The sequence below is a fragment of the Elephas maximus genome, chromosome 9 (assembly GCF_024166365.1).
Source record: "Elephas maximus indicus isolate mEleMax1 chromosome 9, mEleMax1 primary haplotype, whole genome shotgun sequence".
In the NCBI taxonomy this organism is placed as follows: Eukaryota; Metazoa; Chordata; class Mammalia; order Proboscidea; family Elephantidae; genus Elephas; species Elephas maximus.
This window is the reverse complement of record NC_064827.1, coordinates 75,843,052-75,861,883: the sequence shown is the minus strand read 5'-3', so window position 1 is coordinate 75,861,883 and position 18,832 is coordinate 75,843,052. Positions and strand designations below refer to the sequence as shown.

General features: G+C 49.5%; 1 protein-coding gene across 2 annotated transcripts in view; it reads right to left on the bottom strand.

Moving 5' to 3' along the window:
• Window positions 1-6,255: 6,255 nt before the first annotated feature.
• OLFML2A (olfactomedin like 2A) overlaps window positions 6,256-18,832 on the bottom strand; it is a 40,990-nt gene continuing 28,413 nt past the window's right edge. For both annotated transcript variants that reach the window (XM_049896172.1, XM_049896171.1), the window contains exons 5-8: window positions 16,301-16,550; window positions 13,345-13,575; window positions 12,110-12,295; window positions 6,256-10,667 (exon numbers count right to left, since the gene is read on the bottom strand). In XM_049896172.1, coding sequence (XP_049752129.1) covers window positions 10,063-10,667; window positions 12,110-12,295; window positions 13,345-13,575; window positions 16,301-16,550 — 1,272 coding nt within the window. In that variant the 3' untranslated portion in view covers window positions 6,256-10,062. The remainder of the gene's footprint in view (window positions 10,668-12,109; window positions 12,296-13,344; window positions 13,576-16,300; window positions 16,551-18,832) is intronic.

Genomic DNA, 18,832 nt, shown 5'->3' with positions numbered 1-18,832 from the left:
GAGAAGTGCCATCATTTAGACCTTGTTCTATAATAGAAATGGCCAAATACAGCACATATTTTACCACCTAAACTTCTTATACTCACGACAGACATTGCTAATTGTTCAGAATCCCCCCTTTGCACTGGGCCAGAGCGGTCAGCTCACATCACAGCCACTGCCAATTGATTGGAGTAGGCACACTCTGTGAAAGAACTTGCCCTCCCTGATCTCTGTTATAGGAGCCCTGGTGGTGCAGTGGTTAAGAGCTGGGTTGCTAACCGAAAGATCAGTTTTTCTAAGCCACCAGCCACTCTATGGCAGTCTACTTCTGTAAAGATTACAGCCTCGAAAACTATGGCAATGGGTTTGGTTTTTTGGTTTTTGCTCTCTGTTATTTAAGGCAAAGAGAGTCATGAGTTTGTTTTTTTTTTTTTTTTTTTAACTTTTATTGAGCTTCAGGTGAACGTTTACAAATCAAGTCAGACTGTCACATGTAAGTTTATATACACCTTACTCCGTACTCCCACTTGCTCTCCCCCTAATGAGTCAGCCCTTCCAGTCTCTCCTTTCTTGACCGTTTTGCCAGCTTCTAACCCTCTCTATCCTCCCATCCCCCCTCCAGACAGGAGATGCCAACAGTCTCAAGTGTCCGCCTGATATAATTAGCTCACTCTTCATCAGCATCTCTCTCCCACCCACTGTCCAGTCCCTTCCATGTCTGATGAGTTGTCTTCGGGGATGGTTCCTGTCCTGTGCCAACAGAAGGTTTGGGGACCATGACCGCCGGGATTCCTCTAGTCTCAGTCAGACCATTAAGTATGTTTTTTTTATGAGAATTTGGGGTCTGCATCCCACTGATCTCCTGCTCCCTCAGGGGTTCTCTGTTGTGCACCCTGTCAGGGCAGTCATCGACTGTGGCCGGGCACCAGAGAGTCATAAGTTTTGAGGGAGCACTGTGCTTGCTGACAATTCACTTTGGGTCTGATTGGTCAGATCCTAAGGCCCTGAGGGTCAGTCTGAGGGTGATAACTTAAGCCCGTCTGCCAAGTCGTCCTTCTATGTGCCCTGCATGTTCCCATTTACAGAGATTTTTCACATCCCTTATTTCATTTCAACCTCACAACATTCCTGGAAGGTCAAGGTTGTCATCCTCATTTTACAGATGAGGAAACTAAGGTCAGAGATGTCAGGTATTGAGCCCAGGTCCCACAGGTGTTAGGTGGCAGAACTGGGATTCAAACCGAGATCTGTCTGACTGCAAAAGCCCCAGCCTCTTCCATAGGAAGCTTGTTCCAGGCTGCAGCAGCCGTTTGCATCTGTCGGGGCCTCATGCAGAAAAGCCAGGAGAGGTTAGGGCTGACACCGTAGTTACAATGACTTTCCCTGTCAATAAAATTCCTGGCTTAAAAAGACCTGGGAAACTTGATTTTTTTGAATCACCCTTGCCTAATCTACTCTGGCTCCTGAACCATGGGGGAGGGGTGGGAGTCCTCTGCAGGGGTGAGGGTGGTGGGGGTGGGGAGAGTATGCACAGATGGTGATGGGTGGAGAGGCCTCTTGCTGATGAAGAGAATGAAGTTTCTGTCCCTGCACAGTTGGAATAAGGGCCCTGAAGCCAAGCAGCCAGGGCCAGGGTGGGGCCAGCCAACCTCTGGCATGTGAAATGCCACCCCACGCTCATGGCAGATAAGTCTTGGTGATAATTCTTCCTGCTGGCAGGCGTACATTCTGAAAGCCCTGTCTGTTCCTGTCCTACGGGGTCCCTGCAGGAATGTGGGGGGTCAAGGGGCTGGTCCTCAAGGGATGTGGGCAAAGTTCAGACTGGGCCGGGTGGGTGGGGCAGCGTCTGGGCACTACTCGGGGGCACAGGGAGCCTTTGTGTACTGTGCCCTGACCTCCCTCCACAGATGCTCCATTGGCGGGCACAGCTGACACGCCAGGCTAAGACCGGCTTTCTCTGCTCTCTCTTCTGGGCCAGCTGTGGTGGGGGATGCTCTCCTGAGTCCAGCCTGGCATCTGACCGGCCTCCTCTTTCTCTGGCCTTTCCTGGTGCCCTAAAACAGTCTCCAGGTTGTGCTCATCATGTCCAGTTCATGCTAGCTTCGGGGTGCTCCTTCTGAGCAGCAGTAGCGGGTGGGCAGGGTGGATTAGCTAATAGACAAGGTAAGCAGGGTGTTTACCTTGCTTAGGAAATCATCTGTAGTGAGCAATTGTTCACTACAGATCAATACATAAGCACAAGTAAGCCTGTGCTTACTTTGCTTACTGGATTATCTGTCTCTGGGTGTGGGGCAGGGTTCTTTCAACCCCGGATGCACAGCACAATCACCTGGGGAGCTCTTAAAGCATACCAAATTTTTGATTGAAAGACTAATTTGTGCTGTAAACTTTCACCTTAAGCACAAAGCAAAAAACAAACAACAACAAAAAACCCACACCAAAGCCTGGGCCTCGCCCCCAGAGACTCTGGTATATCGGTCTGGGGTGGCGTCTGGGCATTGATATCTTTTAAATCTCCCCAACGATTCTGATGTGAGCCAGGGTTGAGAACTACTGACGTGGTGTTTTGAGAGCATAGTGCTGCGGCTCAGTGACCTTGAACACATGATGTAGCCATCTGTGCCTCAGCTTCCTCGTTTGTGAAATGGTGATGACAACAGTACCTATTTTACAGGGATCTTGGGAGGATTTAATGAGATAATGCCATAAAGACATAGCACCATGCCTGGCATAAAACAAACACTCAGATGTTGTAGTTCCTATGGATAAAAATGGATAGTTATTATTATTTCTTCCTTTCGCACCCCAGCCAAAGGGAGATTTTAGGGCCTTGAAGTTCTAGAAAGAAAGTCAGGGGGTGAGGATTCAAAGCCTCTTCAAGGACCGTTTTATTAGAGGTGAACCAGAGGGGGTGCTTTGCTGTGCCACTGAGGCTTGTCGGGAGGTGTTGGGTCTTCTATGGCTCTGTGGCTCTAGGAGAAGCCCATACTCTAAGCAAAGCCTGTGGAGTGCCTTAGTACTCATGGCTCTTGGAGCACCAAAAACACTGGCGGGGGAGTGTGGTCTTGTCTGGTGCCCCACTGCCTTGCAATCCCTCCAGGGTAGGTCTCAGCTTGGTGGCCCTGCACCTGGCACACAATTGTTCTTGTGTTGTGTGTTGTCGAGTCGATTCTAACTCAAAGTGACCTTATAGGGAGCCCTGGTGGTGCAGTGGTTAAGAGCTCGGCTACTAACCAAAAGGTCGGCGATTTGAATCCACCAGCCACTCCTTGGAAACCCTGTGGGGGAGTTCTACTCTGTCCTATAGGGTCTCTATCAGTTGGAATTGACTCAACAGCAACAGGTTTGGTTTGGTTTTGGTTAGTGACCCTATATGACAGAGTAGAACTGCCCTATAGGGTTTCCTAGAGTGTAATCTTTATGGGAGAAGATCATTAGGTCTTTTCTCCCTTGGAGCAGCTGATGGGTTCGAACCGACCTCCTTTAGGTTAGCAGCCGAGCACTTAACCATTGCACCACAAGGGGTCAATGTCAGTATTGTGTAGTCAACAGGGCATAGTATGAAGACCTGCCAAGGGAGCTGGTCATTTCTCTGAGAAGGGAATTAACTGTTCACAATACAGTAGCTACTGCTTCCTGAACGCCTACTCTGTGCTAGGCATCATGCTAAGAACTTACACCTCATGACTGCTCTATGTGGCAGGTGATGTTGTCAATTGAGCGGGTGAGGGTCAGAGATAAGTCTGCCTGGTGGCTGAACCCACTGCTCCCTATGGCCTTGGGGCTCTGTTGGCCACTAGCTGCCTTGAACAAGAGGAATCTGGACACAGAGTTACGGGCCATTCCCATCCAGCGCCGTGAGAGTATTGTCTCCACGGACAACAGAAATGCTCTCATTTTCTTTGCTGCATTTTTCTCTGAAGATGGATTTTCTCTTTTTCATAGAACTGCAGGGTGGAGAGTCATTGAATATATCCTTTCTGCTTTCCAGCCTTAATCTGTGATTGCATTCTAGAGAGCTCTGTATGGAACCTGACTTACGGATGAGTGCAACAAATATTGTTAGGTGCTGTCGAGTCAGTTCTGATTCATTGCGACCCTATGAATGACAGAACAAAACACTGCCTGACCCTGCGCCATCCTCACAATTGTTGCTATGTTTGAGCCCATTGTTGCAGTCACTGTGTCAATCCAAATATTGCTGCTTAAATAAATAAAAGAAGTGTTATTTCTCCAGTGGCCATGACTTCAGAGCCAAGGTTGGCTTTCTCAGGAGATCACGTATGAACTTGCCTAAGGTTCTGACACAGAGTACTCAGTTATTCTGTAGACATTTGTTAAGAGTTTCCTGTGTGTCAACAGCTTGTGGTAGACATAGCTGGGAATATGCTCCGCTGTCATGGAGAGAGACCCTATAAGCAAGTAAACTAATAAATGTTCGTTAGTGAAAAGAGATCCTCCACCTGTCAGTTTGTTGTACTGTGGTGGCTTGCATGTTGCTATGATGCTGGAAGCTATGACACTGGTATTTCAAATACCAGCAAGGTCACCCACAGTAGACATTTCAGTGCAGCTTCCAGACTAAGACAGACTAGGAAGAAAGACCTGGAGATTTACTTCTGAAAATTAGCCAATGAAGCAGCACAACAGGACACTATGTTGTCCAATATAGTGCTTGAAGACGAGCCCCCTATGCTGGAAGGCCCTCAAAATACACAGTGGCCACAACAATGGACTCTAGATATTGTGGAGATGGTACAGGAGCAGGCAATGTTTCATTCTGTTGTCCATGGGGTTGCCATGAGTCAGAGCTGACTCAACAGCAACCAACGGCAGTGAAAAAGAGATGAAGGAATGCGTGACTGGGAACACCTTTATATTCAGCCTTGAGGGACAGCCTTCCTAAAGAGGTGACATTTCAGCAGAGACCTGAATGACCAGAAAGAGGCACCCATGCACAGGTGTGGGTACCAATGTACCAGGCAGAAGGAGCAGCTGATCCAAAGACCCTACTGGTCGAGGTCTTGGGCCAGGGAAGATGGGGCAGTGGGGAACAGATGGGACTGGGGCTGGAGAAAGGGCCTGAAGGAAGAGGCTACAGTTCAGGCTACCTAAAGCTCAGCCATGTTTGGCCTACTTGGACCAGGGTAAGCCCCAGTGGGATCTGTGGCAGGCATGGCACTGAGCTTCTGGCTGGTCTGTCCCCTGGGGAGTGGGACTCTGTCATTGCCGGAAGCCACCTGGACCATGCCCAGCTCCCAGGTGAGGGAGGGGGTCTGCAGAGGCTGGGTAGCTTAGTGGAGAGCTGTGTGTGTGTGTATACGTGCCTGTGGAGGAGGAAGAGGGAGTTGATCCGAATCCACATTGGCCATGGGTGGTACCTAAGTCGCCTTCTGAAGGGACCTTGAGTCATTCCCTTTCAATCTCATCCATCTGATTACATCGAGGACAAAGTCTATGTGTGCTGGTTTGCCCTTAATATCTCTCGAACACTTGCTACTTGCTAATCCTCCCTTTTAACAAAGGACCATCATGGGGCCTGGGGCTCAGGGAGGCACAGTATCTACCTAAATGCATCAGCACTGTTTTGCTTTCAATGTACCATCCTGATTACCTTCTACTTGTAGTCATTGATACTGGTTTTCGTTTCACTGTCGTAATATAAAGCTTCCTTTATGTCGTAATATAAAGCTTCCTTTAAAACAAAAAATAAAATTTTTTTTGGTAATAGCTTATAAAGCTTCCTTTTCAAATAAAATTAGTTTAGTAAAACGAATAGAATCATTTAAAAGAGATTTAGTAAATCATACTGCAGATGGTAAAGGGAAATGGCAAAGATCATAGAGAGGGTGCCTGAGGGATTAAAGTTTGGGAAACATGGGACTAAATGTTTTCCAAGCCTCCCTCCCCAACTCCATGCCAGTCTCTTGGTCCCAGGAAAACATTTCTTTTTGTTCTTACTTCTCCCTCAGCCCCGCCTTCTCTGAACCAGGAGCAGTGCACATGTTGACTCTCTCTCTGGGGAAAGGGGCAGCAGACAGTGCCTGAAACCCTTGGAAATGGGCTCATTGTTCCTCTCCACCCAGAAGGGTCTGGTTTTCAGCCTGGGTTGGATTTTTCCACAATAGCTCATCATTCAGATCAGCTTCCAGCAACGGTATAGAGACGAGGCCAATTCTTAGCTCATAACAACAACAACAAAGTATTAAACATATGCGTTATGATAAAGATGCAGACCACAACATTTAGTGAAGAAATTTAAACCAAGCTTTTCATTATGTTTTATTTTGGTATATGACACCTTGTTGCAAAAAGGTATTGTGGCAACTTATAAAAACACACAAAATACAATAGAATAAAAATAAAGAGTAAAGGTAAAATCAGAATGCCAAAATGAAGCCAGAGCCCAGGAGAAGCCTCAGTACAATTTTTAAAAACCATCTCAGATTTGACTTTGCACTTCCCAGTGGCCAAAGTAAAGAAAATGACTGGTTACAAATTCCCAACAACAGTTAGTTTAGGGCTTTGGTATGAACAGACCTGGTTTAAATCTTGACTCAACTACTTATTAGATACATGACCCTGAGCAGGTTGCTTAACCTCCTGAACTTCAGGTTGATCACCTGTAATGGAGAAAGTAATGCCAACCTTGGGGGTTCCTGTGGATGAGCGATATGTCCGTAAAGGTGCCTTCTAGCTCTAGGAGGGTGCTGCTTAGGCTCTCCGCTGCCCCTTGACCTAAGTCACATGTCCTCAGTGGTAAAAGAGTTAACATCCCTACTCTCCGTGTGCAGCATGTTAAGGCAGAACCACATTCAAACCCAGGGCTCCCTGACTCCGCCCAGTGCTGTGTCCTTCTGTCACCAGAATGGTTTCCAGTGCCACAGGCAGTCATGGAGGAAGAGATGGTTTGGAACACATGGGCTTTCAGGAGCCCTCAAATCATTCCCAGGGAAACCACTGGCCTCACCTTTTGTCCTGCCCTCCAAGGCAGGGGCTCCCTGGTTTCCTCCCCAGACAGAGCAGATTAAGTTCAGAGCCTGGGAATGTCCAAGAAGGAGTCAAAGGTGGTAGCCAGACCCCCTTCATGTATCATGTTGTTCAGGAAACACCAGAACCAGCTTCTTATGCCCTGACAACGGAGGTCAGTAGAGAAACACTGGCCCTTCCCACTCTAGGTCTTTCCTTATTTGAGGTACCTGTTGCCAAAGGTAAGAAAGCCCAGGGGTGGGTTAAAAAAAGCTTTAGAGCTTACGAGTCCTCCCACAACAGATACCCTTCCCTGCCTCCCCTCACTGACAGGACAAAATCAGTTGTCTTAGAATTTTCATTTCTCTGTTAATTTATACTCAGCTTTGTTCCAAACATGTTTGGAGGCAGTCACTCCTTGGCTAGGCATTCAAGGCTCTTTACACACTGGCCCCTACCTCCTCCTTGGATGTGATTTGTGGTCTGGCCACACTGGATGAAAACAATGGCCACTTCTGGAGTTGCTACTAGAGCGGTGCCATATAGTGGCAAAGAACTTGCTACAACCAGCCCTGAAATCCTGACTGCCATGGACTAAGCTGCTGTGTGACCCTCAGTAAAGTTCTTCACCTCAGTTTTCTCATCTGTCAAATGGGCACATTCAGAGTATATACCTTCCACTGTTATGAAGATACCAAAAGAACATACATGCAGTAGCATATCATAGGTGCTCAATCGACAATGGCAGTCATGTTCTCTGACTTGACAACCTGGCTCTCCACTTCCTGCCTACGTGATAAGCGATTTAACTTCTCTGGGCTCCAGTTTGACTATCTGTAAAATGAGGACAACTATACCTACCCCATAACCCACGTTCAAGGGTCTGAAAGCAGAAGGGGCTTAGCGAATGTTTGGGGGCTGAAACCCACACCATTTCTGATGCTGCTCACCTCCCCCATAAAGCAACTCTTTAGGTTTCAAAATCTGCCCATTCTAACTTTCCCTTTTTTTGGACTAATGAAGAGGGGCCTGAATACTTCTCACATGGCTGGGCTGTGATATCACGGAGGCACAGTCTTGTAAAACCCACACCCAGAGCCAAGGGAAGCACCGTAGCCTCGCAGCCCTCTTCAGAGCCTGTAAGTGGAAACACGGTGCCGGTTGGGTGGGGGAGCTGGATGTGTCTGCCACTATGAGTCAGGCCGTGCTCCACTGGGTGTCATCCTCCTTTATTTCAGGGGTTAGTTACAGCTTCAACAGAACCTCACCTGACAATGCTTGAAAGAAATGTATTCTGCACAAAATTCATTTCTTTCCACATTGCAGCCTTCCTCTCACAAAGGCTGTCATCTTTCACAGCCCAGAGGGTTGTGCAGCTGAATTTACTAACATGGCAGCTGGTGTACAAATATTCAGATGTCCCGGAAGCCAGCACGGTAGCAGAGTGGGGGGAGCAGGGAAGGTCCAGGGGATGTGCAGGGATTAGCAGTAAATACCCTTCCAAGGTGCTGGGTGGTCTATTTGCCTTCCCAGGCAGAGCTGCCCCTAAGTCATAGACAAAGCCCTTCTGAAAACAAGAGTGCTGTGTCCTGTTCCCAGTGTGACCTCCAGCAGCCTGCTAAACCTTCTGGGCCTGTTCCCCTGTTGGTGAAACAGGGAATTGGATTAGAGAATTTCTTTCCAGCTGTAAAGCTACTGTTCAAAGCAGACAAGGGGCAGTCTTGAAGGTCTTGTCCTTGTGGGGCCGCCTGGGTCTATGGCTCCAGGGGCCCATCAGCAGTACCTGGAGAGGTGGTCCTCTTGTACATCCTCAACCCCACGTCCTGGGCTTGGGCAGCCCTGTCTGTGACGCCACTCCAATATCTCTGAAACCAGGAAAAGCCCTACCCATGTACCTCCACTCCTTCCCTTTTTAATCCTGCCCTCTGGTCTGTAACCAGAAGATTCAATGCCTCCCCTGGACCCTCTGCCTTCCCCAACTTCCCCAGGCGGCTGGGCCACCCCCGAGATGACCAGGTTAGGCCTGACAAAGAGGGAACCTGCTCCATCCTGGCCCACCCCAGCTTCAGGCCTAGCTTACAGCAGACCTGGAGGTATCCCTGAGTGTGTAGAGGTTGTAAGCTCGAAGGCCCAGAGAGGAAGGACAAGGTGGACCCCAGGCACAGAGGCTCTAAGAAGGACCAGGGAGGAGACCTAAGCACTGGGTATGTGGCCAAAACCAGCACTTCTGGGTGGAGAGGGAGCCTCAGGACCCAGCCCATCTCCCCACCCTGGTGGAGTTGCTGCTGGCAAGCAGCTGCCTACAGCCTTCTCAGCTGCTGCTGCAGAAACAAATGACGGCACTGATGAAGAATAAGAGAAAAATAAAAATGAGTACTGAAGGGAGGGGGCCTTGGAAAGGGGGCCAATATTTTCTCTTGGGATGTGGTTTCTACTCAGAGGTTGAGTGACGGTGGAGGTTTGGAATGTGGCCGGACAGCCGTTGGAGTGGAGTGGGGTGGAGTAGGGGCGGGGGGCTGGCCAAAGGGGCCTGAAGTCCAGGGCCACCAACAGCTCAGCTGGAATTGGGGCCTGCGGTAGCGGGCATAGCCAGGGTCTCCACCCAACACTAGTGCATTGGCCCCAAATGTCTCTGGTTTTGCAAGGTCCTGGGGAGTGAGAGAGAATTGTGAGAACAAGACAGACTCAGGGGATAGGGCTGGAGAGTAGGAGAGACCATGGTCAAATCTCCTCTGTAAAATGAAGCTGTTGTGAGCGCCTGGATTCACCTGCCTGATCCAAACTGAGAAGTTAGGCAAGGGGCAATGTCTCCCTGAGCCTCAGTCTCCTCATCTGTTAAATGGGGAAAACGATCTCTACCTCCAAGGGTGGTGTTGGGAGGATTAAATGGGTAAATGCATGTAAAGCTCTGGGCACAGTGCTATAAGTGGAAGCGAGTATTATTCCACTGGGTGCTAAGGAAGCTCTATTTGGCTACCGCCACATGCCTAGCACCTAGCTCTGGGCCTGGCACCCAATAAATATTTGTTGACAGGGTCCTTTGCAGGAGTTGCTGTGGGTAACCCCTACCCTCCACTGTCACCCCCGTCCTGGGAGGGCAGGTGTTCCCGCTCAGACCACAAAGTGAAGGGTGTAGGTAAGTTGGTGGCCATTGTCCCAGGCATACAGCACCCGTTCCTTGGGGTTGTAGTCGATCTGGGTGGTGTAGGCGTGCTCGTTGAGGAACGGCAGCTGGGGGCGAGCGTCGGTGCCTGTGTGTGTGTCGAAGGCGTAGGCGACGTGGCCTTCGTGCTGGTTGTACGTGTCCACCGCATACAGGATGCCGCACACCAGGAAGCAGTTCCCATACGAGTTGCGTCGCAGCCGCGTCTTCCACGTGGTCTCCCGGTGCACAGAGAGGTCGCCGGGATCCAGGCGGCTCAGCACGATCACCTCGGGCTGGGCCTCGTCGTGGTCATCCACGGTGGGGTAGATAACCCACAGGCCACTCTCGTCCACTGCGAAGTCGATGTCCGAGTGGCCGCGCCACTTCCAGGGCGTAGTGTCCTCGTACACCACGTCGGGCAGAAGCGCCCAGGAGGCCACGAAGCGCTGCCGCAGGTCGTACTTTATAATGTTCTTGGTGAAGGCACGGTTGTAGTAGAAGGCGCCCTGGTATACCACATGGCCCGTGCCGATCCAATTGTAGGGCAGCTTGTACATGTTGCTCCAGCGGCCTGTGTATGGAGGGCGGATGGTTACACCAGTCTGCCTACCAAGCCCCAGTCCACCCCACATACCTGTGAAGCCACCAAGAGCTCCCGAGTAGCCCTGCCAGCAATTGACACTGAGCTGTACTTTAAGTCTGGAGCTGTGCTAATCATCTTAGTACATCAGAACAGCCCCACGAGGGAGGTCCTATTATCATCTTCTTGGCCTATGAAGAAAATGAGGCTCACAGGGCTCAAAATCCCCCCGTTACAGGATGGCCCAGCCAGAATTTAGACACAGGCTGATGTCAGCATCCATGTTTTGTCTCAGAGCCTTTGTGCGTGCTGTTCCTTCTGTCTGACTGCCATTCCCCATCCAATCTGCCTGGAGAATTTCTACTTATATTTCAGAGCCCTCAGCCAATGCTACCTCCTCCAGGAAGCCTTTCCTGACCTCCCCAGGCTGAGGAAGGGGCCGCTCCTCCGGATTCGCATAACCTTTTGTCTTGGCACTTATCACCTGCTTCCTCCACCAGCCTCGGGCAGGAACCAGGACTATTTTGACCTGGTAGAGGAAGAACTTTAGCTGTTCTGGCCCATACCTTGTGACTCCATGGCTCTCAGGTAAGTCCAGACTCCTTCATGTGGCTTATGAGGACTGTCCCACCCTACTCTCTCACCGTTAGCCTTCTCTCTATGCCGCTACACTTCCTCCCATCACAGGGCCTTTGCACATGCTGAGGCTTCTGCCTGGAACACCCTTCTTTCTCCCTTTTGCATGGCTCACTCCTGCTCTTCCTCAGGGCTCAGCTCAGCATCACTTCTGGGAAGCCTTCCCTGACCTCCAGGCTATGTTTCCACAGCCCGGGAGCTCTCCCTCTACAGCTGTGCTGAAATTATCTTTAAGCCTTTGCCTCCTCACCAGACTGTATGTTTCTGAAGGGTGGGGCCATGTCTCAATGTCAACCCTTCCTATCATGCCCCAGATCTGGTAACCACAATCTTGCCCTTCCCTGTGCTAACAGCCCTCGCTCAGACCTGCAGCTCCTCTAAGGCCTGGGGCCCTGCTGTTAATGGGGTGATGACCCCTAGCTCATGGAGTTATGAGGATACCATGAGCCAGCGCACACAGGGCGATTAGCACATGTAAGCACTCAAAAAGCGGAAACTATAATTACTGTTCTCCTCAAGGTTAAGTTATATCCATAAGGGCAGGACCAGGTCCATTTTGTTTGTGGCTGAATTCCAGCTCCTGAAACAGTGCTAGCTTATGGGGTGCCATGGGGTCTGGCTGGGTCCCCAGCTCAGTATCCCCTGACTCCCTCGTTGGGGTGCTGGCCATCCCGAGTTAGGTCAGGCTGGGGTCCTGGACCACATGAAACCACAAGGCAAAGGAGGGCCAAGTCTCCATGGGGACCCTCCCCAGGTCACCCACATCTTGCTCCCTTCCCATTTCTGGGGACCCCAACCTTGCTTGAAGTTTTCCAGGTTGCGGAATTCCACCAGGTTGTTTCCATAGTAGTAGTTGGTGATGTAGATCCTGTCGTCTCGCGCTGCGGGGTCCTTCATCCAGGCACCCTCGTGGCGCCCGTAACTGTGGTGCCTCACAGGGGGGTCCACGGCCCGGAGGGTGCCCTCACAACTCACCTCTCTGCCTGTGGGGGGTGAGGGGCACAGCATTTGGTGCATAGACTCAAAAGCCCCAAACTAGGGCAACAATCCCAGGAACATGATCTGGGTCTAACTTAAATCCCTCTTAATGCTTTGTTTGTGGTGGTGTTTTGTTTTTTTTTTTTTCTTTTCACTATTAAAGCAAGCCTGATCATTGTAGAAAACACGGAAAATTCAGAAAAGGAGAATGGAGAAAATAAAAATAATTCAAAATTCCATTAGCCAAAGATATTTTTAAACATATCTTATTTGCTTTCTTTTCTTTTTTTGCATGTATAGTCATGCAGACATACTTTTAAAAGCTGTGATTCTTCTGAATATACAATTTTATGTATCCTGTTTTTTCCCCTCCACTGAGCAATTTGTCACATCATTAAATAGCCCTTTAATGATGTGATTTCAACGTTCTACCAGGGCTACCAGACAGCCCTGTCCTTTAACTTATTTAACCAGTCCCTGAGTGTTAGACCTTTAGGTTATTTCCATTTTCTGACGTTAGAAATAGCACTGGTTAAACCAGTTAGAGCTTCAGCTGTTGTCCATATCGCTGATGGAGTGATCCTTCAGGAAAGATTGCTGGAAGTGGAAGGCACTCCGCCTAGAGCAGGAAATGTTTTTAAGGCTTGTTCTTACAGGTAGCCAAGATGCCTTCCAGAAAGATGGAAATCAATGACTTAATAATGAGCAAGGTTTTGACTGTTTCCAAAAGCCAAAACTATAAATGTGGACATAAAAACAGAGGGCCAAAGGCTGGACAGAGGAAATAAAGACATGAAAACTAACAGGAATTTGATGATGGAATTCCAGGTAACATGTTAAGAAAAATTTGAAGGTACGCTTGCTTTACAGCCATTTTAAATCTTGGCACATTTTCTTGTAAAAGGTCAGGTGATAAAGGTTTTAGGTTTGCGACCACACGTTCTTTTTTTTTTTTTTTAAATGCTTTTAAAATGTAAAAACTATTCTTAGCTTAAAAGCTGGACAAAAACAGGTTGCAGGCTATAATTTGCTGACCCCTGTGAAGCTCACTCACCTTGGCTGGAGACATCTGGGTGTGAAGGCAGCACAGTGGGCAGGGGACCGGTGGGACGAGTCGGGGCAGGGGTGGTAGCGGGGTCTGAAGAGGGGGTGCTGGGGACCACGTCTGCTCCCTCGGAGGCCCTGGGCCCTGCCTCGCCCTGCTCTGCTGAATTGGGCTCAGGTGGCCTGCCCTCTGCCTTGGGTGGCAGCTGCTCCAGCCAGGAAGTGCCCTTGAGGGTGTTGTCTGAGGAGAGAAGACCCCAAGCTAATATCCCAGCACCTGCTATCCCCTGGGGCCCTGCCCAGGCCCACTGGGCTCCCAGCAGCTCTGGGCACCTTTTTTTTTTTTTAAATCTTTTTATAATTTTTATTGTGCTTTAAGTGAAAGTTTATAAATCAAGTCAGTCTCTCACACAAAAACCCATATACACCTTGCTACACACTCCCAATTACTCTCCTCCTAATAAGACAGCCCGCTCTCTCCCTCCACTCTCTCTTTTCGTGTCCATTTTGCCAGCTTCTAACCCCCTCCATCCTCTCATCTCCCTTCCAGGCAGAAGATGCCAACATAGTCTCAAGTGTCCACCTGATTCTGGGCACCTTTTGAAGGAGGTGAAGGGAAGGACCCCAAGGGAGTGAAAGGCCTTGAAGTGAGAGGTGGGGAGGACTTCACATCCACTAGGCTGAGCTCTTAGCCTGACTCTGCACTCTCCAGCTGGGTGACCTCAGCAAGTCCCCCTGCCTCTGTGGGCCTCAGCTTCCTCCTCTGTGAAATGGGAGTAATAAGGTTCACTGTGTTAGGCTGTTGTGCCAATTAGAGGAAACTATATAAAATGTTTGCATAGATCCTGGCACATAATAGCATATGAGGTACTAAATATGAGAGCCTTTTCCCTCCTAAGAGGAGCCCTGGTGATGCAGTGGTTAAAGCACTCGGCTAATGGAAATGTCGGCAGTTTGAACTCACCAGCTGCTCCATGGGAGAAAGATGTGGCAGTCTCCTTCTGTAAAGATTTACAACCTTGGAAACCCTACGGGGCAGTTCTACTCTGTCCTACAGTCACTACGAGTCGGCATCGACTCGAAAGCAGTGGGTTTTGGTTTTGGTTCCCTCCTAAGCATTAAGCACTTTGTGCCAATTCTCTCATTTCCTAGATTTAATTCCAGAAGGTAGAAACCCTTGCTCCATTTTATAGGCTTCCTCCTATTCCTCTCTCCTGGAATCTACCCTTCAGTTTCACTCACCCAAGTGTTTGCCACCTCAGACAGGAGGGGCAGGGGTGGCCAGCTTCCTGTCACCTCTGACCTAGGTCTGTCCGTTTCTCCATGCCCTAGCTTACCTCCTGTCTCTCAGGTCTCAGGTATTCCTGGAATCCCCCTCCCTTATCCCACCCCAACTGGCAGGGGGAAGGCTTTTTCAGTTCCCATGTAGCCTGGTTTGGGGGCTATCTCTGGGTCACCTCCAACCCACACATCTTTCTGGTCCAGGACAAATGGGGGTCTGGGTAGGGAAAACAGGAAGATTCAACACACACAGCCAAGGGACAAAGACTTCTCAGCTCCAGGGATAGAGTGGAGTAGGGGGTTCCAGCCCCGCTCCACCACCTCCTCAATGTGAAACCCAGGGCCAGTCACTTCAACTCTTTAAGTTTGTTTCCTCACCTGTAAAATATGGTTGCCTTCAGGTTCCAATGAGACAGCATATGTTAAGCATTAGAAAATTGTGATGCCAGAGACAAGGGAATGGCAATGTTGTTGTGATGATGGCCTGTCCCCCAGGGGACAGCCTAGTCAGTTGAGGAGTAGCACAGAGGTCCTGTGACTTGAGGACCATTATGTAACTAACTATACCCCCAACCCCGTGTTGGGCTTCCTCTTTGTCCAGGGGCTTAGCCAGGCCCTGCTGTAGGAGCAGACCCTCTGAGGAGTTTGGTCTTGGCAGCCTGCCGGGCCAGAGGGTTTGTTCCCACAGCCCTTGCTGGCATAGTCAGATGCCTGCAGCTGTTCTGGGACTGTACATTGGCCAGCGGTCAGAGGCTCTGGCACAGCTCAGGGCCAGCAGTTGGCACCAGGAGCTAGGGGAGAGGTAATGGCTGAGGGTAGTCCTCCAGGAGGCCCCTGAGAGGACAAGAAACAAAGAGGTTCTTGAAGGAGACTGTCTCTACCTATCCTACTTCTCTTCCCCTTTGGATGTGGGCTGGGCAGAGAGCTTCACTGAAGGAAGTGGTCAGCAGAGTCCAGGAAGTAGGGAGCAGGGGTCCTCCTCAGAGACATCAGAGAAGAGCGGGCATCTGGGGAGACTCTCAGAGGAGGAATCAAGAGCCACAACCAGCAGGGCCAGATAGAAATTTGGGGACTCATGGAGCCTTTGTCTCTTTCATTTCTTAGTGAATTACTGTGTTGCCCTTCACTGGAATCCTACAGGGAATTGCTGAGAGAATACAAGAGTCCATGGGCTTTTCTTTGGGGACATATGAAGTGGGAGGAGCTAGCAAGGCCATCCATTCCAAGGCTAATCTGCAAATGAGGTGCCTCAAGGCCCCATGCCACTTCCCAGATGCCTTGGCCTGGCTGCAGCCCCTATGTTCTCCTGCCCCCGCCTGTGGCAATTGCCTGGTTATAGGTGTTTTTCCCACTAGACTGAAAGTTTCATGGAGGCAGGGACTGTGTCTATCTTATAGTAGACCTTCAGCAAACATTTGAATGAATAGGGAGAGGCCCAATGAGGGTGGAGATAGCTTTAAATACAGGAGAGGAACTGAGTGACCCTTCATGTTGGTTATATCATTCCATCCTCGACAGCCCCATGAGGAGGGTATTGCCCCCATTTCACGGATGAGCAAAGAGCACCAGTAGAGCTGAAATCTGAGACTGTCCGGCTGCACAGAAGATGAGGGGGTCCCTGGAGCATCATAGTCCATCCATCAGCAAACTCCCACCCCCAAGGTTTCAATTCCCTTCAAACTCACCAGCCACAGCCTCCGTCGCCTCCTGCCTGCCTGCCTTGTAGTAGGTGATGCCTCGGATCACAGCCTGCTGCTGGGCCAGGGCCCGGGGCTTGGTTGTGGGCTGGGGTAATCGGCCTTTGCCACTCTCTTTCCTCAGCCTCTCTGTCTTCAGCAGCTTCTCCTTAGGGGGTTTTGCGAGGCCTCTGTCTACAAAGCTCTTCTGCATGCTGCCATATTTGTTGATGTCCTTGCCTTTCCCCTCAGCTGTATCCTGGGAGAGAAAGGAAGTCTGAGACTTGTGGGGTGGTAGAAGAGATGTAGGAGCCCTAGTGGCTTAGTGGTTAAGTGCTCGCCTGTTAACTAGAAGGTCAGCAGTTTGAACCCACCAGCTGCTCCACAGTAGAAAGATGTGAGAGTCTGCCTTCCGTAAAGATTACAGCCTTGGAAACCCTATGGGTCAGTTCTATTCTAGGGTCACTATTAAGTCAGAATCATCTTGACAGCAACAGGCTTAGTTTTTTTTTTTTCAGAAGGGATGCTGGGGGTAGTCAGTGTGGACCCCACCCAGGAGCTCATGGAGGCTCAGCATGTGGGGGCTAGAATCAGTCATGCTGCTCCAGGCCCTACATCTCAGATGTTCATGAAGTCACAGCTTCCTTTACCCATCACCCCCATGGCTGCTCCATCCATGACTGGGGTGCCTCGGCTTCTCCACTCAGCTCTCTTGCTCCCCTGCAGGCTTGAAGCTCAGCCTGATAAAGTAGATTCCTGACGCATTTCTCAGCTCCTGCTTATTCCTCCCTGGGGGATAGTCTGTTATGATCAGCTCCCTGGGAAGTTAGCCTCACCAGCTGGTGAGGGTACCAGCCCAGTTTCTCTAACTCATTGGTCTTATTGTATAGGCAGTGGAGAGGTTCTCAGGCTCCTGGATAGGCTGACCAACTCATCCCAGAGTGTCCAGAACTCTCCCAGTTTTATCACTAGAAGTCCTGCATCCTGCAAAACCCTTCAGTCCTGAGAAACCAAGGTGGTTGGCCACCCTACCCCTAGGACATGCAGTTTCTAACATTTTACAAATTTTGTTATTTTTCACTTCCTTTTAAGTGCCTTTGATGCTGGCTTGGCACAAGAACACAGGGCCCACGACATCATCCACTGTCAGGCAGAACATCTGGGAGATATAGTAAGTACAGTATCTAGACGTGCTGCTGTGCCATTGCCCAACTGGCACCGGAATAAACAGGAAGCCAGTCCTTCTTGCTTTATCTGCATCTAGGTGGTTCCAGCTGCAGACACAAATGGCCTATTATTGCAGTGTCAGCACAGAAGCTGAAGAGGTGGTGAGGAAGAACACAGGTTTAGCAGTTACGCAAATCTGAGTTCCAATCCCAGCCCAACCACCCTCTCTCTCTCTCCATGTTTCATTGCCTGACAACTGGGTAATGATTATCCATCCACACAGGTGACTATGGGATTAACTGAGATAATGTCTTTAACATTAAGGTGTTAAAAAGCAAAGATGTCACTTTAAGGACTAATGTGTGCCTGATCTAAGCCATGGTTTTGTCAATCACCTCATATGCATGAGAAAGCTGGGCAGTGAATAAGACCAAGGAAGAATTGATGTCTTTGAATTATGGTGTTGGTGAGGAATATTGAATACTGAATATACCAAGGACTGCCAAAAGAATGAATAAATCTGTCTTGAATACAGCCAGAATACTCCTTAGAAGTGAGGATAGGGAGACTTCGTCTCACATACTCTGGACATGTTATCAGGAGACACCAATCCCTGGAGAAGGACATCATGCTTTTTAAAGCCGAGGGTCAACGAAAAAGAGGAAGACCCTCAACGAGATGGACTGACATAGTGGCTAGAACAAAGGGCTCAAGCATAACAACGATCATGAGGAAGGCACAGACTGAGCTGTGTTTCGTTCTGTTGTACACAGGGTCGCTGTGCGTCGGAAACGACTTGACGGCACCTGACAACAACAACAACATCTGTAAAAAAAAAGTCAGGTTTAAAGTAGGGATTCTACAAATGTCATATTCCTTCTTCCCCTGCTAACCTAAAAACAAGGCCACTGTGGATGGTTGTGTAGGTTGTGTCCTGCACATGGGCGACTGGCTGGAGAGACAGGAGTGGGGCTGAAATCTAGTCTGCACTCCATTTGCCAAGACACACACCCTGGCATGTGTCTATCACAGGAAGTAGCCTTTTTTATAATTTATCCACCCAAAGCGAGCTCCTCTTTCCAATTTATCTGCTCAGGGCGGGAGTCATTTTTGTACCGTCTGTCTGCCTAAAGAAAGTACCTTTTTCAAATTTGTACAAAGGTGTGTTATATGTCATGGGTGACTCTATCTAATGATAAAACCAGTGCCTCTGCTCCCTTTCTGCTCTGAGCTTGAATATGCAACGTTTGGATGTTTGCAGCAGGAGCTTCCCCACCCCAGGTTGGGTTGGATGAGCAGGTATTAGTCTGCAGGGGTCCCTGAGGCATTGCCTGACCTAGACAGGGGTCTAGCCACAGCAGGGGAGGCTAGAAG